The sequence below is a fragment of the Brienomyrus brachyistius genome, chromosome 5 (genome assembly GCF_023856365.1).
Source record: "Brienomyrus brachyistius isolate T26 chromosome 5, BBRACH_0.4, whole genome shotgun sequence".
Taxonomy (NCBI): Eukaryota; Metazoa; Chordata; class Actinopteri; order Osteoglossiformes; family Mormyridae; genus Brienomyrus; species Brienomyrus brachyistius.
Window position 1 is genome coordinate 37633246 of NC_064537.1, and position 27582 is coordinate 37660827.

The 27582-nt window shown below is 40.4% G+C and overlaps 1 protein-coding gene across 4 annotated transcripts in view; it reads left to right on the forward strand.

The window, feature by feature from the left end:
* The window catches only part of LOC125741689 (integrin alpha-M-like), a 139707-nt gene that overhangs the window by 16748 nt on the left and 95377 nt on the right, over positions 1-27582 (forward strand). For 2 of the 4 annotated variants that reach the window (XM_049012913.1, XM_049012912.1), the window contains exons 11-31: positions 2-72; positions 189-297; positions 4113-4252; positions 5215-5361; positions 5481-5690; positions 6027-6157; positions 7154-7296; positions 7579-7742; positions 13091-13216; positions 13309-13382; positions 13531-13669; positions 13762-13875; positions 14360-14439; positions 14601-14684; positions 14933-15011; positions 16186-16284; positions 19554-19634; positions 19920-20030; positions 20687-20785; positions 20912-21022; positions 21743-22314. The exons of 1 other annotated variant lie outside the window; for it this stretch is intronic. In XM_049012913.1, the coding sequence (XP_048868870.1) occupies positions 2-72; positions 189-297; positions 4113-4252; positions 5215-5361; positions 5481-5690; positions 6027-6157; positions 7154-7296; positions 7579-7742; positions 13091-13216; positions 13309-13382; positions 13531-13669; positions 13762-13875; positions 14360-14439; positions 14601-14684; positions 14933-15011; positions 16186-16284; positions 19554-19634; positions 19920-20030; positions 20687-20785; positions 20912-21022; positions 21743-21841 (2411 nt within the window). In that variant the 3' untranslated portion in view covers positions 21842-22314. Of the gene's footprint in view, position 1; positions 73-188; positions 298-4112; positions 4253-5214; positions 5362-5480; positions 5691-6026; positions 6158-7153; positions 7297-7578; positions 7743-13090; positions 13217-13308; positions 13383-13530; positions 13670-13761; positions 13876-14359; positions 14440-14600; positions 14685-14932; positions 15012-16185; positions 16285-19553; positions 19635-19919; positions 20031-20686; positions 20786-20911; positions 21023-21742; positions 22315-27582 lie in introns of those variants that run through there. One more of the 4 variants, XM_049012909.1, reaches the window with a different exon arrangement.

A 27582-nucleotide genomic window follows, 5' to 3' on the forward strand; every position in this document is an offset into this window, starting at 1 on the left:
GGGACATCATCTGGAGAATCCTTTAAGATGGAATTAGGTCAAGAGGGTTTTAGTTCAGCTTTCATGCCCACGGTACACATCCTTTCTCTAAAGACCTGTTACCTGTTTCTGTTTTTCCTGGTACATTCTTTGATCCAGTTGAGAATGTAATTGCTACTGCTGTTGTTGCTGTTTTGTTGTTTGTTCAGGGAAAAGTCCTGTTAGGTGCCGTTGGGGCATTTAACTGGAAGGGAAGTTACGTGATGGGAGAGGATGTTTTGGACAGCAGTATCAGTGTGGAAAATGACAGTTACACAGGTACAACATCCCTGCGTACAAATAATAATATTTGTGCATTGGTTATCCATCATGTCTAACATAGAGACAAAAGTGCAGGCTGATTGTATTTCACCTACAAAAATCACAGCAAATGTTACCTGAAACCTAACATGTGTGTCAGATATATCATGAAGACACTGTCCCTATCAGACAAATATATTGTAGATTAAACACATAAAGAAAACATGCATGTATATTAGGGACACAAATCATTGGCCCAAAGGCTATTTGATTTGAATACTATTATTGAGAGAACAATTTAATGTATTGCAAATCTTTGATTTCCATCACGATTCGATTTGTTGGTGCCTGTCATGGTGGCAATCCCCGAACCTGGTGGTTAACACCAGTGGTAAAAGGAGCTGTCAGACTGAAGAAGGAGAACTTTTGAGCTTGGTTAGCTTGTAGGACTCCTGAAGCAGCTGACAGGTATGGGCAGGACAAGTGAAATGTGGCTTTGGCAGTTACTGCAGCAAAAATTCAGGTGTGGGAGGAACTTGGTGAGGGCATGTAGAAGGACTTTCTGACTGCACTGAAAAGGTTTTGGCAAACCAAAAGGTGACTCAAGAGGGGAAGCAGGGCTTCATCCATGCTCTCCATGCTTCACAGCAGGCATGGAGATCTGTTGACATCTAACGGGGATATAGTCAGGCAGTGGAAGGAATATTTTGAGGTCCTCCTGAATGCAACTGATATGCCTTCCTTGGAGGAAGTACGGTGGGAACTCAGACAGGAACTTGTCCATCTCTACAGCTCAGGTCACTGAAGTAGTCAAAAAACCTTTCAGTGGTAAGGCTCTGGGTGTGGATGAGATTCGCTCTGAGTTCTTGAAAGCTCTTAATATTGTTGGGTTGTTTTGGCTCTTCAACATTGAATGGGTGTTGGGAACAGTACCTTTGGATTGGAAGACCTAATCTATAAACAGAAAACTTGATTTATTTGACTTAAAAAAAATTGTTTTATAGTTGTTCAAAAAACTTTCTAAAGCTTAACAAGAATAAAAAACTTACAGTTTATGAAAATTAGTAAAAAATTGGAAAACTGGTAAAAACTTGTGGTGTGCAAAAACTTTTGAATGGTAATATAATTGATTTATTTTAACACATTCAGCTGTTTATCAGTAATGTAATTTAGCGCAAATCTTTATTACTCAACTATATACACCATATATATATATATATATATATATATATATATATATTCCACAACTATATACACCAATCATCGTTTCCTAATCTGCTTAGAAATTGCCAATTTTGTTGTCTAAGTGACAATAATAATAAAGATTATCTTTTTATCCTCATGATCTGTCGTTAGGACTGCTACAGAGGTTGTGCAGGTCTGGTGTCAGCATGCAGATGGTGTATGAACCAATGACATTTTCATGGATTGGTACTGGGGTGGGTAGCAGACGTGGGTCTGTTCAACAACCGTTCTGCATAAGTTCCTATGTGTTGGTGGTACAATTATCTTGATTGTTGCGAGTTAGGTGTGGGTTGGTATAATGGTGGACTCTTGGTTTTGGAATTTCTGTTTTTTTAGTTATAATTTACAGGAAAATACATTTTTGATACTTGTGTTGGATCTTAACATTTTAAGCTGGAATGTCAATGGTCTGAATCGTCCCCATAAACGTGCAAGTGTGTTGGATTACGACTTTTAACATACTGTAGCAATGATCTTAGGGCAGAGTATGTCCACAGATGCCAAAATACATTTTTTGAGGTGGTCTCTTACGCTGCTGTGGATAGTAGAACTAAAGAAGTGTTATTACTGGCCTGGAGAACACGACACATTTCTGTACTGAATGATGCAGATGGCAGGATATATAGCTCATTTTAAGGTCATAGTTGAAAATAGAGAACTGGTTTTCTTATCTGTTTGTGCACCATCTAGTTGTGATCCCAATTTTTTTTTATCCTTTTAATTTATCTGCTTGACATGATTGACTTTGAGGTAGTGATGGGAGCAGACATGAATGCAGTAATGTGCTGTGTTTTAGATAGATCTGGAGAGAGTGAATCCCTCACTCAGTCATTGTTAAGTGATAAACTTAGACAATGCATGACCTCTTCATAATTAATAGACTCTTGGCATACACTGGATCCATCTGTCAGAGCTTTTACCTTCTATTCTTCTAGACATAAATCATACTCGTGAATTTATTTTCTGTTTGTGTCCTTTATTGTTTCTGCAGCAGCATCCACAGCAGACATGTTGCTCATGTCCCTAATTTTCTGAAGCTCTCATTAACTGCTTTTCCAAAAAGGGCTCCTCTGTGGAATTTTAATCCAACTCTACTGCAGGATGAGGGGTTTTGCACTCAGTGTAGATTCAAACTTCCTGAGCTAAAGTTAGGGTTTTATTAGTCATAAGATTTTTAGAGTTACGGTTATCTCATTTAATCAAGGTTCAGTTGATGATCTGTGTATAATATGGAATGCAATCAATGGTTTTACCAGGAAATGCCATTTCATATGCCTCTTTTGTTCACAAAGCTCGGCTAAAAAATATCTGGTCTTGAATCTCCGCTGGCATCCTTGTAAAGGGAGAATCAGCATTCCATTTTGAAAACTAGGACAACCAAAACTGACGTTGTTAGAACAGAGACTTAATCAGCTGTGCAAGTTTTTACGGAAGTCTGTAGAGGACATGCATGAACTTTTTTTTTTTCTTTTTGTTATCTTGAGATCACAACTTGTTTTTCTCAAGATCACGACTTATTTTGTTCTTGTTATCTCGACATAACCCATGTCACTTTCCCATGATCTCAAGCAGATACAAGCAGCAGAAATGACAAAGCTACCTTTCACATGTTGTCAGAGTTCAGCCTTAAAGATGGGGTGAGGAGCTTAAACGTTCGGGATGAACTCAAAGTAGAGATGCAGCTCCTTCACATCAAAAGGAGTCAGTTGAGGTGGCTTGGGCATCTATGAGACCATTGCTACCATAACTAACAAAATGTTTTGTGCTACAAAAAGCATTCCACCTCCTAGATTATTTTAACCATTGGAAAGAGCGTTCTGTGGTACAAAACAGGGACAAGTTTCCCAAAACTCATGCCCTGTGTACTGATGTGAATAACCAAAAGGTCATTGCATTTTCATTATGAATAGTAATGAACGTTCCCCTGCCAATAATCAATTCATCACAATACATCGATCCATCCATAATGTACATGTTCAGAATGTATGTATTATTTTACAATCCTAATTCTGAGTTTATGCACAAACATAGTCACAAACGTTAACCAGGTCCCACTGCTGTTTTTCATATGACATGTTATGGATCATATTTTACATTAACAAGGAATCTATATCCATTCACACAAGTCAAAGTTGTAAAGTCAGTTGTGAGATATATTTTTGTCATATTATTCACATAATGAGATGTATTTTTGTCATATTATTCACATAATGAGATACATGATCACATGCCTCCTATAGTCTGTCACTTCAGAGAACAACAGGAACAGTAATTAACACACACAATAAATAACTTTCATCCTTCTTCTAATGACTATCATGGTCAGGGTTATTGACACAAATAACACAAAACAATTATCTATTTGTCTGCAATATATGCCAGTGTATTTTAAAACGACTGTATACCTTAATTGTGGTCTAGCAAATTTGTTGTTAAATCCTCATTTTTGGGGGCATTTTTTTCAGTACAATATTCAGTACGATATTTGGATATCTAGGTCAGGTTTCCCAAATGTTCACTTCCCTCATCGTAACAGCCATTTGTTTTTACAAAATGTTATAACATTTTTTGTTCAACTCTTTTCTCAGGCTATTCCATGGCTGTTCCATTGTTCCGTGGCACAAACAACCAGAGCACTGTCATTTTAGGAGCCCCACGATATCAGCACAAAGGAGGAGTTATGATTATGTTAAATAAAAGAGTACACAATATCCTTGAAGGAACACAGGTTTGTCTTAAATCTTACAGTAACAGTCTTCTGTACTCATTAATTTAATTCTCAGTTCCTACCTTATGAAATGCCTGATTGATGTTACAGAGGAAGCTGTTAGGAATATATAATGTATAGAGTTATGTTAATCAAACACTCTCTTCACTCTGTGTGTGTTAATCGAGTGTCTGCATCTGAATAATGCAGCAAGCTTAATACAGGCGAATAGCTATGGCTTCCCAGGTACAGTGGAATATCTTCCATGACAGAGTGCTTCATGTAGACTGGAAAAACGAGAAAAGTCTTAGATGGTTTTATACCATGAAAACAATCTAGAAGCAACAATGTAACATGCGTAATGAGTTAATACTGATGGAAGCAAATATGCATAAATCACATATAATATTCTCAAAATATAAGAATAATACAGTATAATAATGGTCTTGAATATTGTGATGATTTTTGCTAAACATTAACAGGTCTCACAAAGAAATGTTCTTACTAGTATCAGTAAGAACAAGAATAATTTTGCACCCCAGATTAGACACCTTCAGTTGAAAATAATTTCATGATTATGTTAAAACCTATTCCTGAGGTTACTCTCACCCCCCCCCACCAGACTGGCTTCTGTCACTTTTACTGTATCTATTTATTGTTAGTTGTCACTGTTGCACTGTTTTTCCTGCTGCTGTATTATGTATTGTTTACTAACACATTGCACATTGTATATAAACCCCCCTGTCTGACCCCCTGTTTCACACTGTCCTGTGTTTTGTGCTTTATGTATTATGAAAAGCCTCCCCCTATTATGACTGTTGTGTGTTGCACTGTTTTGTACCACTGTATACCTATACATGGATGATATGACAGTTAAGCCCATTTGACTTGACTTCATATAAATTGAAAAAACATTTGCAGCTGAACAGCCTGTAATGCAAGATATGATAACAAATTAAAAAAACAATGTTCTTTCCTCTCAGATTGGTTCATATTTTGGAGCTGAGGTCTGTGTGGTGGATTTGAATTCGGACTCCAGTACTGACCTATTACTCATATCGGCTCCAATGTACATAATTACTGACAGAGACAGTGAGGGACAAGTGACTGTCTGTTCCCTGCAGGATGCGGTAAAGACACATTCTGTTGTGCAGCATTTACCCTACATTTATTATGGAAAGTGTTTGTGTTGTTGTGTTAATGGAAGCAGCCCACTGCCATCTAAAATATCTTCTCCTGTATAATTAAGCTGCGCGTAGGTGCATCTTGCACAGAGCCGCCACTGATGGGGGAAGCAGGGATGAAGGGAAGGTTTGGAGCTGCCCTCGCTGCCCTCGCTGACCTGAATGGGGATGGATTAGCTGAGGTGGCTGTAGGAGCCCCTTTGGAAAACGATGGCAAGGGTGGCCTGTACATCTTCTCTGGTGTACAAACAGGAATAAATCCCACGTACTCTCAGGTGAGAGAAGCTGCGGGGGAAACCGCAGGTACAGAAAATGAGCAGGAAGAAGAAATATTCTTACTTGTAACTAGCACATAATTGGTTAGCGTTGTCATCATTAAGGACTGTGAGAAAATGATTTCTTTGCCACTCATTTGTGGGGAATGTGAATTTCACAAGCCCATTTTATCATAGCTATCCTGTTACTTTAACATGAAGAGTCAGGCCATATGAAGACAGACATGCATATTTTCTCAGCAAAGTGAAATTCCGACCGTGTTGTGTGTCTTTCCCCTGTGAATGCTTACTCTTCCATACTTGGTCACTGATGACTCTCTCTATATCCACCTGCAGAGAATCCCGGGCTCCACAATAGTCCCAGGCCTCAAATACTTTGGCCAGTCTATTAGTGGTACTATGGACCAGAGTGGAGACATGCTGCCTGATCTGGCTGTGGGATCCAGTGGGAAGGTCCTACTGTTACGGTATTGCTGGGACTACGGGATGCAAATTAAATTTTGTTGGCACTTCTCATTCCATATGACTTTAGCAGAGAAATATATGAATATGATGCATAAAAATGAACAGTATGTGTAAATATAACTGTACTCACATTGTAATTAAGAATTTCTTTTTGGATGACTATAAGAATAGAGCTTTGGTTCCCAAACCTCTCATAAGGGGCACCCCATCCATTCCATTTATTTCTTAAATTTCCCCACTGTCTCACTTAATTAAACTAATTATATAATTCTACGAGGTACTGATTAGTTGAACAAAGTATGGCAGAGATCAAGCCAACAAGTAGATGGCTATATTAAATGGTTACTGCACTCTGCAGAATTAATAACGGTCACCTAAAACAAAGGCAAAGTTATGTATTATAATAACTTTATAATATATGTAATAAACAGGTAATATATGTATAAAAAGCAAAAATGGTGTATCCAGTTACCAAACATGAAAGATCCACCAAATGGAGGAGAGGGAGGGAGATTGAGCCCTGACTGTAGATGACTGCAACTGTGGTGCTGTTCTTCAAGGATCTCACTACTGAAACACGCATAAAATTCTTTCTGCAGTTAATGCATCCCAGTAGCTAATGCCTGCTCAAGTTCACTGTTAGCCAACTAGCTAAAGGTCTTAGTAGTGGATGCTAATGCTAATAAAAGTAGTGGATGCTATTATGTTTCACATTGAGTAGCACCAAAATCACTACCGAATAACTTGCACTACCAATGTTCCACCCTGATTGGACGGAGAATATTCCATGCATGGCTGAGAGACAGACAAACCAAAAATTCCTACACCATGATGAAAACTTCACAGTGTGGCAATTAATGGGGCACCTTGACATGATAAAATAAAATAACAAAAAGTTAAATTTATCCTTTATATATTCATTTAACCACCTACATATGTAAATTTATGCAACTAACGAGTACAAGAGTGTTCATGTGTCCTCATCTTTGTTACTTTAGGACCAGACCTGTGGTGTTGGTGACAGTGAGAATGACCTACAGTCCTCGCACAATCCCAGCTGACAACCCTGACTGCAGCAAACACCTATCTTACACTGCAAGAGTGTGTTTCTCCATGATGAACCGTACTCGGGGCCAATCAGGTGAACACTTGTTTTGTTTTCGATATTCAGAAATACAAATTTATTAGTTTAGCACTGTGAACCTGTCTTAGTGCAATTCTACCCCAAATGCTAAGGATTAATTGCCTGTAGTGTATGAGTGTGAGTGTCTGCATCAGTGTAATGCACAGCCATCCCATTCAGGGTGAACCCCAGCATTGCACCCTGTGCAGCTGGGACATCCTCCTGCCCCCCCACCCCCCATCCATCGCTCTGTAGTTTGAAGTTTGAACATTATAACTCTTCATTTTCCGTTGTGTACAGGAAATTTGGAAGCACAGCTTAATTATACTTTGACTCTTGACGCCTTTCGAAGTGCTTCGCGGTCTCGTGCCTTTTTTGCTCCTTCCCAACCATCCCTGAGCAGAATGCTGACCATAATAGGAACTTCCCAAGATAAATGTGAAAACCATCAATTCTCAATACAAGTAAGTACATTGTACAGCTGTTTTTGTGTAATGTATAGCTTTGTGACAGGAGGGGGGAGGTGTCACGATCGGTGGCGGATAAATGGCGATCGTGCGGGCAGGCGTGGAATGAGCAGGTAAACAGGCAGAGATCGGGGCAAAGTACGGGGTTTAATCTGGGAACAGGGACTGGAAGTAAGGAACAGGACACTGACGCACGGCAACATCAATGACGGACCAGGGGAACAGGTCAGACCAGGACTTAAATACACAGAGACTAATCAAAGTAAGCGGACAAAGCTGGAGACGATCAGGGAAGAACACGTGGGTAATCAGGGGGCGTGGCACACACGAGGAGCGGACGAGCCGGGCATGAAAGGGGGTAATAAGTGTTATATTAAAGAGCATATAAGGAAATCAGCTGTTTTTCATTAAAAAAACTAGGTTTATGCCCTTTCTGTTCTGCAGTTTATATGACAGCCCCTTTCCAGTGCTCCTTCAGTGTGCCCTCTACTGGCATTCATGCTCTACCACTGGGTGGCACATAAATTACTATGTTCCAATGACCCGATGCATTTTATTGTTTTACAATCGATAATTTTGTTAGTGGTGTTGCTATGTGGAATTTTTGACAGCAATTCTGTGGGAAACAACAGATCGATCTGCGGGCCGGATTTAATGATGAATTGTAAACATGTTGAGGGTGTGTACTTTGAGGCCTCTAATAAGTGATGAATGAGCCAGTGAAATTCCTCGTTGTCCCCTATGGAAAATCTTTAATGCATAATAATAATAATAATAAAAATAATACATAATAATAATAATAATAATAATAATAATAATAATAATAATACATTATTATTATTATTATTATTATTATTATTAGTGCTTAATAATAATTAAAACAGATGATGATAAATATAATTCTTTAATAATAAAGAGAGAACTATATTGCTAGTCAATCCATCCATCCATTTTCCAAACCACTTATCCTACTGGGTCGTGGGGGGTCCGGAGCCTATCCCGGAAGCAATGGGCATGAGACAGGTAGCAACCCAGGATGGGGGGCCAGCCCATCGCAGGGCACACTCACACACCATTCACTCCTATGGGCAATTTAGTAACTCCAATCAGCCTCAGCATGTCTTTGGACTGTGGGGGGGAAACCGGAGTACCCGGAGAAAACCCCACGATGACATGGGGAGAACATGCAAACTCCACAACCAGGACATGAGTAAGCATAAGTGAAGACAGAGATATGAGTGGCATAATAACTGCATTTGAGTTCACAGAACTGGTATTTTACCATATTATACCACATCGAAATAAAAATACAGACTTAGCGGTATATGATCACTGTTATAAAATGTTAAAATCAACATTTCAGAGCAGAAAAACCCATTGCTTTAAGGTCCTTAACTTACAGTCAAAACAATCTTCCACTGATGCAAAACATACTCACCAGTGTGGTCCCAAAAGTTTAATCTCTAATTTGGAAATCTGTAATGGAAAGCCGCTAAATCTAACTTCCAATAAATTGTCCATTTTATTCAGTTTATGACCCTCCAAGTGGTGGCTAACATAACAGCTAGCTGTTGGTTGAAAAGACCATTGATAATGTCTTGACGTGCATCAGATCGATAAGCGTTAAATTTTACTGCCTGCTATTATTTTACCATGCCCGACACCTCATTACTGAAGTGTTGAACATGTGCATACAGTTTTCAGCTTCTCATTACCAGAACAAATGCTGAAAGGCTGGCCCCAGGTTCACCTAAGGAAGACTGTTAGGAGCAGTCCTGACTTTGATGCAACAGATATAGCAAGATATATGGAAGACATGACAGTGCATCTATTGTCATATGTAACAAATGCACAACAATATTAGTTGTAAAGAAAAATATATATTGTTGGAGTGATTTACTGATCATGTCGTGCACAGCTCCATAGCGACACCGGGTGGGTCTGGCCCCTAATGTAGAGACACCATGCAAGTGCCGTGCAAGCCATAGAAAACAATGGGTTCCTGTGCACAGGAGAATGTTTGGTTGTTCGGTGAGAAATGGCTATAAGCACATTTTTGTCAAGATCTGTGCCCGTCTGGTCCAGTCCTATGTGTCTTATTCCCGTTTGGCCAGCAGGTCTTGCTGGTGATCCTGTTCCCTCCTGTCTTGTAGCTTCTGTATCCCTAGTGTGTTGGCCTCCCACCTGTGCTATTGTGTAGCCTAACTAGCTAAGTTATTGGTCACTGTTCTCAGCTACTCTTTTGTGGATGAGGGTTTGAAGCTGGCCAGAAGCCAGTCTCAACTAATGTTCAGTTTTTTCGAGTTCTCCTGGTTTAATCAATATTTGTATGGGTTACAGTAGGGGGCAGCGTGTGCCGTTTCAAACCCAACCTCAGCACATCTGTGGGTCTTTGAGCGAGGCCCTTAACCCCCAGCTTCCTGGATGCCCCAACAGGTGGCTGCCCTTCGCAGACAACTTACTGTACTCTACAAAGAGAAAGGTGAGAGAGTTGTAAAAACAACTTTTGCCCTTGGGATGAATTTCCTGGCACTTCCACTCCCAGGAAGACAATAACGTATCAATCAGTTCTTTGTCTTGCTCCTTGTTTCCTGTATATTCGGTTGTTTTAGATTTGTTTCCCTTGGGTTTTGGTCCTTTTCCCCCTATCTGTTAATTGACCTCCTAATGCCTGTTTTTTGTAATGCACCCCACCTGTTTCTAGGTAACCGTGTTCCCTTTGATTGAGTTGATTACAAGCCACACCTGTCCTTTTCCCCAAAACCTTGTGTGTTTACGTACCTGCTCTCATTCCATTTCTTAGTCTGTCATCGTTCATGTTCATGGCCATGTTACAAGGAGTTCTGTTTGTTTCAAAGTCCTGCTCTCTGTGTTGTTCAGTTTCCCTGCTTTCTGTAGTTACTTCTTGTTTTCCCCATTTGCTTTTGACCCCTCGTGGTTCTTTATTTAACATGTGAATTCTTATGGTTTGTTCATATGCAACTTTGCAACCCTAATCCATGCTGCCACAGTCTTCTTAGAGAGAAGAGGCTTTCTCCTGGCAACCCTTCTGAACAAGCCATATAATTTGTTTAGTCTTTTTCTATTCATGAACTTTCACATTTAACATTCTGAGGCATTCTGTAGAATCTGAGATGTAGCTCTTGGATATTTTATAATTTCTCTGAGCCTTGCACGGTCTGACCTTGGGGTGAATTTCCTGCCACTCCCAGGAAGACTGGCAACTGTCTAGAATGTTTTCGACTTGTGAATAATCTTTCTCACTGTAGAATAATGGACTTCAAATTGTTTGGAGTCTGACCTTATGACCCTTTCCAGACAGATGGGCAGTAACAATTCCTTCTGCAAGATCTTAGGCATATTGATTTCAGGGAGGCATATGAGGGGCATCTCGGAGGGTGGGGGGTGCGGGCCAATGCGTGGCTGGTATTGCAGTAATACTGTACATATATTGCCGATTTCCTTAACATAAGAGAATGTTCTATGTTAATGAACCTGTAGTGTCGACTCTTACAGTATCAACCTTAAGAACTAAAGTTTTGATATACTGTGACTTTGACATATTTAGAGAGGCGTGTGCATTCCCAGGACGTCAGAAATAGGAGAAACGTGTCCACCTCACTGTTGGGTTGCTTCTGGAAGGTGAAGCGCTCAGTTCCCTGGGGTCTCCTCTTGAGGGATAATTTGCTGCCAAAAGTGGAGGAGTTGAAGTATCTCAGGGTCTTATTTATGAGTGTGGGATGAAGAGAGCAGGAGATTGACAGGCGGATCAGTGCAGCGTCGGCAGTAATGCAGACGTTATACCCTTCTGTCATGGTGAAGAAGGAACTGAGCCAGTAGGCAAAATTTTTGATTTACCAGTCGATCTACATTTCTACCCTCACCTATGGTCATGAGCTGTGGGTAGTGATCGAAAGAATGTGATCGCGGATACAAGCGGCAGAAATGAGCTTCCTCCGCAGGGTGGCTGTGCTCAGCCTTAGAGCCTTAGTGGAGCTCAGACATTCTGGAGGGGCTCAACGTAGTGCCGCTGCTACTCTGCCTCAAATGGAGCCAGTTGAGGTGGACATCCATCTAGGATGCCTGCAGGACGGCTCCCTGGGGAGGTGTTTCAGGCATGTCCAACCGAGAGGAGGCCACAAGGCAGACCCAGAACACACTGAAGAGATTATATCTCTCGGCTGGCCTGGGAACGCCTGGGTATTCCCCCGGTGGAGTTGGAGGTGAGAGGTATTGGAGGCTTGTGCATCCTTGTGCAGAGTCTTACTGTCCCTGCGATCCAACCCCGGATAAGCGAGAGAAAGTGGATGGATGGACGGATGGATGGATAGCATAGACATAATGTTGCTGGTGTGATGTCAATATAACTATCAACAGATGTTTTAACTGTCTACTTTTGCTGAGAACCACTTACTTCATTTATGGAAAAAAAACTACAATGGTAGTGCCTATTTGGGGAAAACCGTTGAGGGATCAGGCCAGTACGGTGGTGCAGTGGTTAGCACTGTTGCCTTGTGCCTCTGGGATCAGGTTTTGTTTCTTCATCATGGCTCCATGTGTGTGGAGTTTGCATGTACTTTCCGTGTTGTTGCGGGGTTTCCTTGCGGTGCTCTGCTTTTCCCCCCACACTCCAAAAACATGCTGAGGTTACATGGAGTTACTAAATTGCCTTTAAGTGTGCATGTGTGAGTGAATGGTGTGTGAGTTTGCCCTGCGATGGGTTGACATCCCGTCCTGGGTTATTCCCTGTTTTTGTGTCCATAGCCTCTGGGATAGACTCCAGATACCCCACGACCCTGAATAGGATAAGTGTTTACAGAATACAGGTGGATGAATGGATGGGTTGAGGGACTATAAAGTACATAATTTTAACACGCCTAATAAGTTAAGGTAATTTCAATTTGCACAAACTTTCATACTTTATTTCACTGTAACATTTCATTTTTGTCTAATGATTCTCATGTTTGTGAGAATGACCAAATTTAAGCATAGCAAGCAACCACCATGCTTTCAGTTTCAAAATAAAAGGATTTCTGCTAATTTCAATTAAATGACAATATAAATGAAATAGTCCATATTCCACATTTTACTTGTTGCCACAATCATTGAAGGTATAACCCCCTTTTCCTGTTTGATTAATTAATTATACTATCAGGGCCATGCCTTCTTTTTCGGGTTAAGCATGGTGGACGTGTCCGGGCTAGAACGGGGAAAATATGTGTAACTAAAGAGTGCATAACTTTTAAACTCTTTTTTGACTTAAGCGTCTGATGGGAGAATAGACTGCAGTGTCACGTGATCTCTGAAGACAAGGACAACATTTTTCATCTTATGTTGTCTCACAGGCTTGCCCAGAAGATGCCCTTAATCCCTTACAAAATCAGGTAAAGTTCAGCTTTACAGACACACCCTCTCAGCAGAACCTTTCCCCTGTCCTGCACCCAGCTTCACAAGTCAGCTCATCCCATCCAGTGAGTTTTTAGATTATTATTTTCTATCTGGTATGATAGTAACAAATGCTAATAGTTATTATGCCATTAAATGAACTCTCCTCTATTTTTAGTTAGACTTTGAAATAGATTGTGGCCCTGATAAGGTGTGTATCGATGACCTTAAAGTGGATTTCAGTTTCCAAAGGTAAGAGTAATGCAATGCAAAACTGTTGATTAGAAAGACAAACATTTTCTGTACCTTAACCTATAGTTGGTCACTAATTACACATATGTGGTGTTTCTCCTTCAGCATGAAGTACTCAAGCCTTTGGCTCTTTTTCTTTCTTTCTCAGCGTTTCTGAAATGCATGTTGGCATAATATCAGAGTTGAACATTCTAGTGTCAGTGGAGAACAGAGGGGAAAATTCATACAACACCCATATCATTTTCACCTATCCAATAGGAATGTCGTACAGAAAAGTTGAAATACAGGTGAGGGACAATAACACGATCAGCACTGCAAGTTATGAGCGAACATGAACCCAATGACATTTATTGAAAAAATTCATTTGTATTGTTTTTAGGATGCTTCCAGTAGGACAAGGGTTCAGTGCAATGCCTTGCCCTTTGTGGATGAGACCACTGTGGAGCAGATCTCCTGCAGCATCAACAGGCCCATTTTCCATAGCAAAGCCCAGGTTAGGTCCAAAACCACTGCATCACAGAATCTTTTGTCTACTGTATTCAGTTTATTTAAATATTCCCCATTGTCCTCAGTATTCCATTCCTCACTCTCTGAAAACAATTAGGAAATGTGTGACTGGTGTTTATACTGAGAATTAATGCATATGTGTAATGGTGAATCTTCCAGTTTTCTGTTCATTGTGTCTGGAATTTCCTATGAGTACCGTTATGAAAACAGTTTTTGAGGTGATAGGTGTTCATTGTACTATTATTAAATTATTTTGTTTGAAAATTAAAACAAACAATCAGTTTAATGGTTGAGGTGCATTATTAAGTACACTATTAAACCCAAGGCATAATAGTAGTTAAACATATTGTGTTTCAGTGTAATTCCTGTTAATGTGTCAGCTAAAATTATCCAAACTTTCTTTTCACAAACAATCTTAAGACTGAAATTCAGAGTGTCATTCTGTTAACATTCAGCTCTGTCTTTCCCAGGCTTCCTTTGTGCTCAGTTTTGGCATAGATGGCAACAGTCATTTTAATACAAACATAACATTTACAGCCAACGCTACAAGGTAATAATCCCTCTAAGCCGGCTCTCATAGAGGAGATTTTGCTGGTGCAATTTCAAATCTATCTAAACTGTTAAAATTCAGTTACTGTAATGTATGTTGGGCTAGATATTATGGTCAGAATATTTTATGTGAATATAACATTCTACTGGTTTCATTTTCAGTGGAAATGAAAAACACACAGGGAATGAAAACTTCAAAAGAAAAAGTCTTGGTGTAAAATATTCAGTTTACTTTCAGGTGACAAGGTTTGTACATTATTATATTATGTGGTATATCTATGCCAGGCCCAGTACATTTCAAGAAGAAAAAAATCTGTATTCAAATAAAGGAATTTTGATTTTCTTTTAAAATATGTTTTTGTAAGTAATATGTATTTTGAAGTGTGATACTTGATATGTAAAGAAATACTTCATATTTACCATATGCTGTTAAAATTTTGTTCTGTCTTTGGCTAACAGCTGTTATTAATATTCAGTTTTATTTTGAATTTAAGCTCTGAGGAATCAACTACTTACATTAACTTCACAGCTGGGAAGAGTGATTTGAAGCAACCTGTACTTCATTCATTTAAGGTAATGTGTGTCGTACTTCACATTGGCATAGTATAATATGGCTTTTATTTGACATTGCGTGACCATTAATAGCTGTATTATGCACAATTTGTCACTTTTCGTGTTTCCTTTAATTGTGCAGAAAGTTAATGGAAAGCAAAGGCAAATACCAGAGATCAGACATTTCATACAATTACTGCCCATTTTCCCATTGCTACTGTGGCAGGAACATGTTTTTATAATACAGATAGTGCAAGATTTCTAAAAGTTATGAAAGAGACCCACTTCAAAGCTAACTTGAGACAACTGAGGATTGAGACAGAAATGCTCAATTCATATTTTCAGCATCCCAGGGTGACAGTAGGGTAATATCTAATAGAAAACCCTCATGATTTAAGTTCAGGAAACTGAGATTAAACTCATTCTAAAGTAGTTACGCAATAAAATAAGTATATTTTATGCATCCCCATGGGCAAAATTGGTAGTTTCTACATAGTCTATTTTGCTCACTGTGAAAGAAGCAGATGCACATGTGAAGTACCAGTCAAAAGTCTGGACACGCCTACCCAGGAAAAGGTTTATTTGTATTTTTCTCTGCATTTTACATTACTTTATAGTTTTGATGTCTTCATAATTAACATATATGGAATGATGTAGTAATCAATTAATTAATTTTTTTATTATTGTTGGCGGTGGGGGCAGCATTAGGACACAGGTGGGGGTGGATTGGGACACAGAAGGTTGTTCAAATCCCAGGGTCGGCACAGTGATCCCAGTATTGGGCCCCTGACCAAGGCTCTTAACCCCAGTTACTCCAGAGACTGGCTGATCCTACTTTCTCCTCTATACCAGTTTCATGAGGTGGCCTCCTGGGCTGCTTTCCAACTGTCTTAAAGGAGGTCACACATACATGCTGCACACTCATTGGTCACTTTTCCTTCACTCTCTGGTCCTCTCTGATTTAGGTCAGGTTGCCAGGTCATGTTGCTAAATTGCCCGTAGGTGTGTATGTGTGAGTGTAGGATGTGTGAGTGTGCCCTGCGATGGGCTGGCCCCCCCATCCTGGGTTGTTCCCTTCCTCGTGCCCATTGCTTCCGGGATAGGCTCCGGACCCCCCGCGACCAAGTAGGATAAGCGGTTTGGAAAATGGATGGATGGATGGATATCTAACTGATTACTATGGCTTTTCTCGAAGGTATTGAATCATTTCAGGAATCCTGAAGTGACAGTGACTATAAAATCACCAATTAAGTTGGGAGGCAAAGATATTTGGACCAACAGAAGCAGCCTTCAGGTAAGCAGTGCTATGAATCCATCTTACAAGCTCACCGACTGGCAAGAATGAGCTGGGGAGGTGAAGTATCATTTTGGATGGGAAGAAAGGTGAATGTTAATGTGTTTGGCACTTCCAGCAGATTTAACAAAAATGGGTGAGAAAAAATGTTTCTCCTACAGAGTCCAAGGTCCACCAGAGAGATTCCGATGTATATGTGGGTAATGATGGAGGTATCGTAGGGAGCGTGAATGAGAATATTCCATATCTACTCCCCAGCGGCAACTATTATTGGATGTCTGTGAAAGCCATGGATCTTCCATAACATTATGTTCAAATTCAAAAATTCCCATAAGTGTGAGAACACCATAGGCCAAAGGTCAATGGTCAGAGTCACAAAGTTACGTAGTCACACCGCTGGTGGACCTCAGTTGAGGGAAGCTCTTAAGCTGAAGGAGGCCTTCAGGGCAATGCTTGCACAGGGCTACCCTGAAATAGTTGAAGCATACAGTCAAGCAAAAAGCTCTAAAGCAAAGGAGATTATGGAGATATCTTGGGAATAGGATGAGTTTGGAGCTGCTGCAGAAGAGAGAGTACTGATTGGTCCCAAGGATGTTTTGGCAAATTTTTGCCTAAGGTGGTGGAGGCAGAACCATGGATAAGTTTGGAAGGAGATAAACCTATCTGGAGTGGAGAAGTGCTGATGAACCCTGAAGATATTGCAGAGTAATGAAAAGAAGATGTTGATGAGCTCCTTAGCCTGGTGGCCAGAAGCCTCTACAATGTAAAGACTGCAGGGATAGATGTGATCTGTCTCAAGATAAGGAAAAACCTGGATGCATCTCATTAATGTAGCTATGGATTCAGGGAGTCTACCTCTGGACTGCCAGACAGGAGTGTTGGGTCCTGTTTTGAAATAGAAGGTCTAAACGGTGTGTGCAACCTATATTTTACTTATTATACTATATTATACTTTGAAGACATGGAAATTCTATACCAGGGTACTCTAGTAAAGAGAGCACTCAGTGGTCAAATTTAGGAATTAGGAGGAAAAATATAAATTCCAGCCTAGCAGTGGAACAATTGACTAGCTCCTGCTCATGTTTATATGAGAGTTTGTGGGAATATACTAACAGAGTCAACATGTGCTTAGTGATCAGTGTTTCCCCTAGGTTTACAGGTTTTTTTTTGGGGGGGGGGGGGGGGGGGGGGAGAGAGGAGGGCAGACGGTCACCGACAAGATTCATGGTGTTCATGTGTGTATTTTAATTACAGCAATGGCAATTCCACCCACAATACAATGCGGCTATAGCGAGTGTGACGTCAGCTGACAGACTGATTGCCGATGCTTGTCTTGACCTGCAAATACACTAACTGTTAGGCTGTAAAAGTGATAGCTGATAGCTTAAAATAGTGATAGTTTAAAGCAGGAAAATCCCATTGTGAAACGTATTTATTACCCTGCTTTTCAGTTGGTTGACGCGACATATTTTCCGGCACGTGCTCTCTGTCCGCTGGTGGGAGTGTCCTCACCTGTGTGTGCGCGCATGTGTCTGTGCGCGCGTCGGGCGATACAGAGAGCAGAGGAGAATTGTAAACTCGCGACCGTGTAGAGACAAAAATGACAAGCTGCTGTGTAAATAAAATAAATAACATAAGGATATTTAGTTTGTTTAATAAATGGACAATGTATAGACTTTTTCTATAGGAAAGGTAACCTTAAATGACTTCTGTTGTGATCTGGCGCTATGTAGAATATACAATTAAATAAAATTAACGACCTTCTAGGGGGGCGGGAGGTGCCGTTGGGGGGGGCAGGGCGCCCCTTAATAAAACCCCAAATCAGAAAAAGTTGAGATGGTATGTTAAATTAAAATCAGACTTAAAACAGTAGTTTGTTAAATTATCTTTCACCTGTATTACATTGAAAACAATACAACAGCACATTATTTAATGTGTTCCTCATGAATTTGATTGTTTTTCTCAAAATAAAAGACATCAAAACTATAAATGTATTGTCCCGTTCTTCCTGCAAACAAGTCTTAAGATGGGTCTTTGTTGTCACACTTTGTGCTTCAAAATGCGCCACACATTCTCTACTGGAGACAGGCCGGGACTGCAGGCAGGCCAGTCAAGTACCTGTACCCTCTTCCTCTACAGCCAGGACTTTGTAATGCGTGCAGAATGTGGTTTCGCATTGTCTTGTTGAAATATGCATGGGCGTCCCCAGAACACGTACATGTTTCCACTGTGTGATGGTCCATCCCAGATGCCTCAGAGCCCAGAGAAGTTAATGGTGCTTCTGGACACTGTTAACATAGGGCTTCCTTTTGGCACAGTACAGTTTTAACTGGCATTTGTGGATGTAAATACGTATTGTGGTACTTGACAAAGGTTTGCCAAAGTAGTCCTGAGCCCCTGTGGTCATATCGCTTATAGATGAATGACGATTCTTGATGCAGTGCCGCCTGAGGGATCGGAGATCACGGTTGTTCAGCTTAGGCTTGCGTCCTTGTCCTTTACGCACTGAAATTCCTCCAGATTCCTTGAATCTTTTAATGATGTTATACACTGTTGAAGGTGAAACATCCAAATCTCTTCCTATCATTCTTTGAGGAACATTGTTTTAAAACATTTCAATAATTTTCTCATGTATTTGTTCGCAAACTGGTGATCCTCAGCCCATCTTTGCTCCTAAAGGACTAGACCTTTCTTGGAAGCTGCTTTTGTACCAAATCATACTTACAATCACCTGTTGACATCACCTGTTTCAAATCACATCATTATTTAACCAGTTTACCTCATTACTAGCCCTAAATTGCTCCTGCCCCAACCTTTTTTCGAATGTGTTGCAGGTCTGAATGACAGGAAAGGATGTATATTTACAAATAACATGAAGCTGACCAGACAAAACATGAAATATTTTCTGTTCATATTGTCTGCAATGCAATACAAGGCAAAGTAAATTTAGAAATCACTACTTTCTTTTTTTATTTGCATTTTCCATACCGTCCCGACTTTTTCTGATTGTGGTTGTATGATGGTAAGGGAAAGACTGGTGATGATGTTCTTTTGGCCTCATTTGACTGAAAATGAAGCATGCGGGTGATGAGCGTACTAATGATGATGATGGCGATGATGAGGGTCCATAAGAGTACTGACAATACAGACATAGACACAGGTCTACACATTACAATACATTAAGTATGAAGCACCAAACAGTTATTTAACATGTACTGTAAATGTAATAGGAAATTGTGCTGCATGTTAAAATAATTGTTTATTTGTAGATTCCAGGGTGTCAAAACCAAAAGGATGAGAATCCGAATGTGACCAATTTTGTGGAGATACTGAAGAAGACCCATATTGTGGTAAGAATATTTGATCATTGTGTTGAATTCAGATGGTTTTGTGAATCTTTTTAACTCCTTCCTGTGTGCTGCTCTACATATACAATATATGTATAATTCATTTTTAAATTACATAATATGTGTAGCCATTTCTAGTGTCTATTAATAATTAACATATTCTGTAGCTTTGTATTAAAATATTTTCTGTTAACAATCTCGGATGCAGAAAGAGAGAAGCGGACCTCCACAAAGATCACCATGCTGACTGTCATTCTCTTGCTCTCTCTCCTTCTTATTCTCCGTTAGAACTGCACTGTTGCAGTTTGTGCAGTGATAAAGTGTACGGTTCACATGCAAGAGCTGCAAGACACTTTCTATAACATCTCTGGCGAAGTAAAATCGGGGTGGATAGAGCAGGTAACAGCAGAATTTGTGTTCACCGTAGAATTATTTTGTAATACCAGTTGGTACTGCAGAATCTCTTGGAATTAATTAATTGGTGTTAACATTACTCCATAAGACATTATGCACAGTGGAATAATGTAAGAATCCTAAGAGTGCAGTAACGTATGGAGAGAATTTACGGAAGGTAACTATGTGTATGTTCTGCTATAAATCTCATAGGTCTCAGTGCGTACTGTGTTCTGTGTAGAAAGCTTCATTTTAAAAGTCAAAATAACTGAATTCATTCATTCACCATGCTGCGGCAGTGGGACTTTCAGGCTCAAATGAACTTATATAAATTTAGTCCCATGTTGACATGGATTTTCTGCTCATAATCTAAAGTAGTTTTTCTCAAACCAGTCCCCAGGGCCCCCCAAACAATCCATGTTTTTGCTCCTACTGGGAGCTGGGAAGGAGCAGAAATTTGAACTGTCTGGCAGGGAGCTGGGAGGGAGCAAAAACATGGATTGGCTGGGGGTCCATGAGGATCAGGTTGAGAAACACTGATCGAATGGCATGCTGTTGGGGTAAATGGGTAACTAATGTAACTATATGGATGAAAATGGGTTGGCATGAAGGGAAGGGAGTTTCTCATCAGAGCCCTTAACTTTCTGTCTCTTTCCTCTCAGACGCAGCTCCTGGCTGTAGATTTGGTCAGTAGCTTAGTTCTGGATTATGACCGGAACCAGTTTGTTTCTGCTACTACAGACCACAGTCCAAGTGCTGAGGTAATATGATTAAGTAATTTCTCACATTTTACTGAAAACTGTCAAAGGAGGAGTCCCAGCACATAATACACGTTTTATACATTTATAAATAATCATTGGTGCTGTTTGTGTTCCTGCTCACTGCAGGTTAGGACACATGTGGTGATACACATCGAACCAAACTACACCAAAGAAATTATAGGTGGTGTAGCTGGAGGTTTGCTGCTCCTTGCTTTGATCACAGCTGCGCTCTACAAGGTCAGTGTCATTATTTTAGTTTTTTACTAAAAACATACATACTGTACAGTAATCCTCCCATATCCATGGGAGATACGTTCCAAGAGCTACAGAGGATGGTTGATACTGCAGATAAAGGCGGACTGCCCGTAGACCCCATTTATAACGTAACTTTCGTGTACGTACCTATAGTAAGTGATAAATTACACACTGTAAGACATTACCAACATCAAATACAGTAATAGTAAAGTATATTGAATATTATTTTATGGTACTGTTTGCATGTTCTCCCCATGTCGTTGTGGGGTTTCCTCCGGGTACTCCGGTTTCCCCCCACAGTCCAAAAACATGCTGAGACTGATTGGAGTTAATAAATTGCCCATAGGTGCCATAGGTTTGGAAAATGGATGGATGGATGGATGGATGGAAATGAAAGGGATTTTGACATTTTAGCCTAATTTCCAAGAGATGATACAGCAATGAATAAAAATCATTATGGGATGGCAGAGTAATGAAAATCATGCTTTTTATGCCCATCAAAGGATGAAGGAAGAATGTAAAAATATACTGTTACACAATTTACTATACATAAATATATGTATTTATATTTGGACCATGGAACACTGATAACTGAAACTGGCGATATAGGGGGAATACTGTGTTTTTTATGCACTAGTCAGACTATGACTGATTAGCCTCCTCTGTTATGTGAATATAACCACATTATCTCTTCTCTCTCAGGCTGGATTCTTCAAAAGCAAATACAGCCAGATGATGGAGGAGACTGGAAATGATGAGACTGCAGGAGCAAGTCCTGATGCTCCACCAGCCGCCGAATAACATTTAAGAAGCACTTCATTCTTATCTGATAATGAATATATTTTACGTTTACCTGTATTCAAATATCTTTGGAAGAGGATATCATGAAATTTTGGTTTTATTTTATTGCTTAAGCTTATATTACATTGCTAAAGCACTGCTGCAGCATGTGCAGAAAAGAGTATGTCCATCCATCCATCCTTCAATTACCAATCTGGAACAGGGAGTCAACTGAATGGAAGCTCAGCTGGAGGTTTTGTCATGTTGGCCTTGATTCTGATTGAAACACTGGACACAAGTACTTTTCCTTGGATTTATATAATTTTTATTTTCTTTTTGTGTAACTCATTTGCAAAATCAAAACATGTACTGTATATAAAATCTACGCAAAATATGCTGGCATTATTATTCTAAAAGCAAAAAAATCCCCCCATGAAAGGCAGATGCCTTTGGCTGTATCACAAAATAGAAAAAAAAAACAAATTCAACAGTAATACTGTTTCAGGTCTCATTTTTCATGAACTACATGTGTACTTTACAGCAGAATATTCATGCTGCGTGTCAATGTTGACCGAAAAAGAAATGAAAACATTATTATCATTACTATAGTTAAACTACAAATTTAGAATAATTTGGGAAGGTATTGTGATACCCGGCTCGTCCGCTTCTCATGTGTGCCACGCCCCCTGGTTTCCCACGTGTTCTTCCCTGATCGTTTCCACCTGTGTCTGCTTATTTTGATTAAGTCATGTCCTATTTAAGTCCTGGTCTTGCCTGTTACCCTCGTCCGTCATTGCGTGAATTGTGTAGCTTGTGGTTAGTGTGGTGTCCATGTTCCCAGTGTTCCAGTCTCGGAATAAACCCCAGATTTCTCCAGTTCTGCCTGGTCTGTGTCCACCTACCCGTACATTCACCTGTTCGCCCACTCCCGTGCGTGACAAGTATACAAAACTTTATATTTAATTTTAATTTATGTAGCCACGTCCAACAAAATAAAAAAAATCAAATTTATCATGACACTCCCCGGTATATACATCTAATGTCAAATTTATTTTGTAGGAACTAGTTATAATATGGGAATCAATACAGTAATTATTGTCTATTATTATTTTGAGAAGTTGTGACAAAATCATTTCATTGTGTCAATTCAATTCAATTTTATTTGTATAGCGCTTTTAACAACAGTCATTGTCACAAAGCACTTTACATTTAACCGGCCAGAACCCCACCAAGCAAGCCTGAGGTGACAGTGGCAAGGAAAAACTCCCTCTAGCAGGAAGAAACCTTGAATGAACCTAGACTCAGAAGGGGACCCCATCCTCCTCTGGGCGACCGGGGAGCATGAAACTGCATTTATACTGAGATTCATTAGAGTTCATATAGTTATGAAGTCCCAGTTGGTTTCATGTTGTTCTCTCCAGGAGTCCAGGTGCAGGTTCACACGGTGTAGAGTCGGTTCCCCTGGAATTGCTTCCCTGCTCCTCGCTCCCACAACGACACACAACCGGTCGTGACAGGAAGCTTTTCCACTGCACCAGGTACCTTACTTTTGTTACTTCGAGAAAATACCAAAAGTACGGTACTTCAAGGTGCTGTTTTTCCACTGCCATAAAAACTGGTACAGCCCCCAAATGACATCAGAATGTGAGGTGAACTTAATTTGAAAAATGGTTATAGTATATTATTTGGGCTGGGTGTTGTGCGATATTAATCCCGACATCGCATGTTATGCACATGTACTTTTCACATTGCTAGTAAACTAGATTAAGATCAGGCTTTTTCTTACTTGCCGGTGTAAGAGCGCAGGTGTGACGCCCGCTCCGTCCGCTCCTCATGTGTGCCACGCCCCCTAATTACCCACGTGTGATTCCCTGATTGTGCCCAGTCGTGTCTTGTTCTTTTCCGATTAGTTCCCTGTATTTAAGTCTCTGTTGTACACTAACCCGTTGTCTGTCATTGATGTTAGTCAGTGGTGAAATGGAGTTATTAGCCAGTGTTTCACAGTCTCCTGTGAAATGTACTGTATGTGTACATATTAGTCAAAGGAATACTTATTTATACTTTAGCATTATTTATACTGTACAGAGATTGAACAATGAAACTGAAACACTGGCCAAGATAGTGTTTGAGGTTTCAAGCCTATATATGCGTAGCCTGGTGGCCAGTCTTCAGTGATTTCACATTCCATCAGTAAGAGCAGAGTGTGAAGGCTGAATTATCAGAGCAACAGCACAGCTGTACATAAAATACTGCAATCCATGCAACATAATGGGAGACATATCAGAGTTTAAAAGAGGACAAATTCTTGGTGTGCATCTCAATGGTGCATCTGTGACCAGGACAACAAGTCTTTCTGGTGTATCGAAAGTCACGGTATACAGGATAATGTCGGCATACCTCCATGAAGGTTGAAATATATCCAATAGGAGTAACTGTGGATTCACGAAGAAACTGTCTGAAAGGGATGTCTGGGTCCTAAGCCAGATTGTATCCAAGAAACATAAAATGACAGCTGAATTAAATGCAAACCTTTACGCTCCTGTTTCCACCAAACCTCTTTGTGGGGAGCTCTACAGGCTCAGTATGCTTGGTTGGGCTGCTATTCAAACTTTATGTCAACTGTGCCATGACAAACGTCAGGTTCAATGTTCCCAGCTGGACAAACCTTGGGCTGTGTATCAGGATGCTGATGCTCCAATTCTTACAGCAAGACTGGTGACAGAGTGGTTTGATGAACAGGAAAGTGAAGCTGATTTCAAAGCTAATACTTTACGGGAGCTAATAATCCCATAATATAAGGTATTTGTCAGAGGCATGATTGAAACAGGTCAGAAGAAGCATTGTGTAATACATACTGAACAAAAAATACTATCTTCAAAAATGTATTCACTAAGGACAGATGAACAATCATTCACAAAAAACTATAAAATATGTGTCAGCATCACAGAGCATGTGAGACGAGCGAAGTGATGAGAATTTCTGCTCGTCACTCATGTAGCTGAACACTGCCCCCGTTCTGTCATCACCGCTCCCCACTCCAGTCAATTTTCACCACACTCGCTCCAAAAAGCTCAACATGTGGGTGTGGCTCTGGCTCAGCAATTAACCTAACAACACACAGATACATTCTGGGTCAATCATGGTTCAGACTTAGGCTGTGAGTGAGGCCGGTACTGTAATGGTATGTGAAAGTGGAGCGAGATGGAGCGAGAGAGAAGATGATGCTCCAGTGTTTTGCAAATATGCCGCTCTGCTCTCGCTCCTGCTCCAGCCAAAATCCTTCCACTCCCGTTCCACGCTCACTCCTGCTCCGCTCTACTCACTTGCCATGTTCCAGAGATGTGGTTGTTCTGTTTTTCAAGCCAGAAGACAGCAGGTAGAAATCATCCACCTAGAGTTCTGTATAAAATATATTGGTGACATGTTACACAACTGGTACACAATTAAGCATTTATTAACAGCTTAACTAATGTTTGAGTCATGATGAGTTAATGCGTTCATCCATAACATCCATAAATACTGAAGCATATGCCTTAATTACCTAACAAATCAAACATGCATACATAAATATTAAGTATTAGTAAATGTCATTGTTAACTTATTCATGACTCACTGTACTAAATAAGTGTTTATTAATAGCCTACTATCTACAAGGAGGATTCAAAATCTAAATAAATAACTAGCAGGACAAAACAACATTCTGTGCAGTCAACAAAGTAGAAACTGTGCTGGTTTAAAAGGATAATTGAATAAATATTATTACTGCAGATGCAGTAGTATGATGTAGGGAGCCGCCCACTGAATGCGTGTTGGTCCTTCCAAGCGCTCCTGGGAATTACTTACCCTTTTTAATATACAAAATATTATTTTAGACACATATCTGACTCCATTTTCGTCTCAGGGACTATACCCGGTGCCTAGGAACATAGTGTGTACGCCCCTCAGAGGGTAGACCGGTACCTTTCATCAGCATGTGTTGACCTCAGAGGTTAAGTCGGCCCGTAACTGAGCGTGTGCGAACACCAGAGGTGTAGTTTTGGTATCCATCTAACTTAACTTGGGCAGTCGAGTTTGGGACCCGGATAAAGGGGATTTAACCCAGAGGCTGCAAGATAGTATTTATCACTTTCGTCCAAATAAGGATAGAAGTCCAATCTGGAAAGTTTATAAGTTAGCAACTAACTCTAAGTTAGAAGTTAGCAAATCAGACAGTCATAAAGTAATCGAAACAACATTTATAAACATACTACAATATACAATTATTGACATGTATGGAATATAAATGGAATACTTGTAAATACATTTGGACAAATACAATATTAAACAATCACATTCCTCAGCTGAGAGTGCACAAAGTTCTGCGGAAAGTATCTGACTACAGATGGACTTTCGCACAGTTCTCTGTGAGAGCTAGGTTACAGTGACTCCCCAAATTCTTCTGAAGCCCTTCCTTAAGTATCCAAACCAGGTGATGGCATGTCTCTGAAGACTGACCAATTTCGATCAATGGTTAATTTTAGGGGCATTGTTGGCCTTGGTTCTCGGGTCCCCAGCCAATCAGATCACTTTAGGGGGTGGTTGTAATTCCCTTGTTCTGCCATGTGAGAGGCTCTCTCAGTTTGGTGGGTTTAGCCGAAACTTCTATAGTTCTCCTAGGGAAAACTATACTGCCTTAAATCTGAGTGTATAACACTCGCCGTCTCATGCCTATTCAAACGAGACCAAACATGCGTGTATTGTCTATGTGTGTTGAATTATCCTGTTTATAGTGGAAAAGGTGTTTGTGTCTGGAGACTGACAGCTGTTGTTGCTGTGGATTGACTGTGGAACTCCGGCCACTCCGGGGGGTGAAAGGTCTTGCTTTTTCTGTGTTGCTCCAGTTATTCCTATCCAGTCTCTCAGGAGCTGGCAGGCCTTTGCCTTCCTTACAAGGGGTGGTTTGAAGAGTTGAGTCCAGTCTTGCCTAGGCCAGCGGAGCTCTGAAATACACTGATGCAGGCCGATCAGAGTTGGGGCCTGCAGGACCTATAAGTTTTATGTCCTTACAATGACATATACCGAATTTTAGCAGCAAGACAGCAATAAATAGTAAATAAATGGAAGTACAAACAATAGTTGCAGCAGGACACAGTCTGCAGTATATAATAAATGGTAAATGAAATTCAGTTTGTGATTCAGTTCTGATTCAAGAGTTTGATGGCCTGAAGCAAGAAACTGTTTCCCATCCTGGCAGTGAAGGCCTATATTCTAGAGAACATTTTGTCAGAGGGATGGAAGGAGAAGATAGTTTGGCTGGGGTGTGTGAGGTCGTCCACAATGCTGGTGACTGTATGGATGTAGCGTGATGTGTAAATGTCTGCGACGGAGGGGAGAGAAGCCTTGATGGTCTTTTCCGCTCTCCTCACCATCCTCTGTAGGGTCCAAAACGGAGAAATTCCCATACCAGGCCGTGATGCAGCTGCACAAGGTACTCACTATAGTCCCTCTTAGAACATGGTGAGGATTGGGGGAGGGGGTTCCCATTCACTTCTACACGGGTGGTCTTGGATTCAAGGATGCTGATAGCTTCATGATCCTGCTTGGAGCGGGTCACTAACTTCTCGCTTCTAAATGGAATGGTGTCCAGCTGCCATAATTTCTCTGTGTTTCATCAGCTCCTTCACTTTGGGGTCAGGGAGGTCATGAGACACTGTTGTGGCTGGATGAGCTGACGGACCAGCTTTTCAGGGCCTTAGAGTGTCCATCCTAGTCGGCAGGTTCAA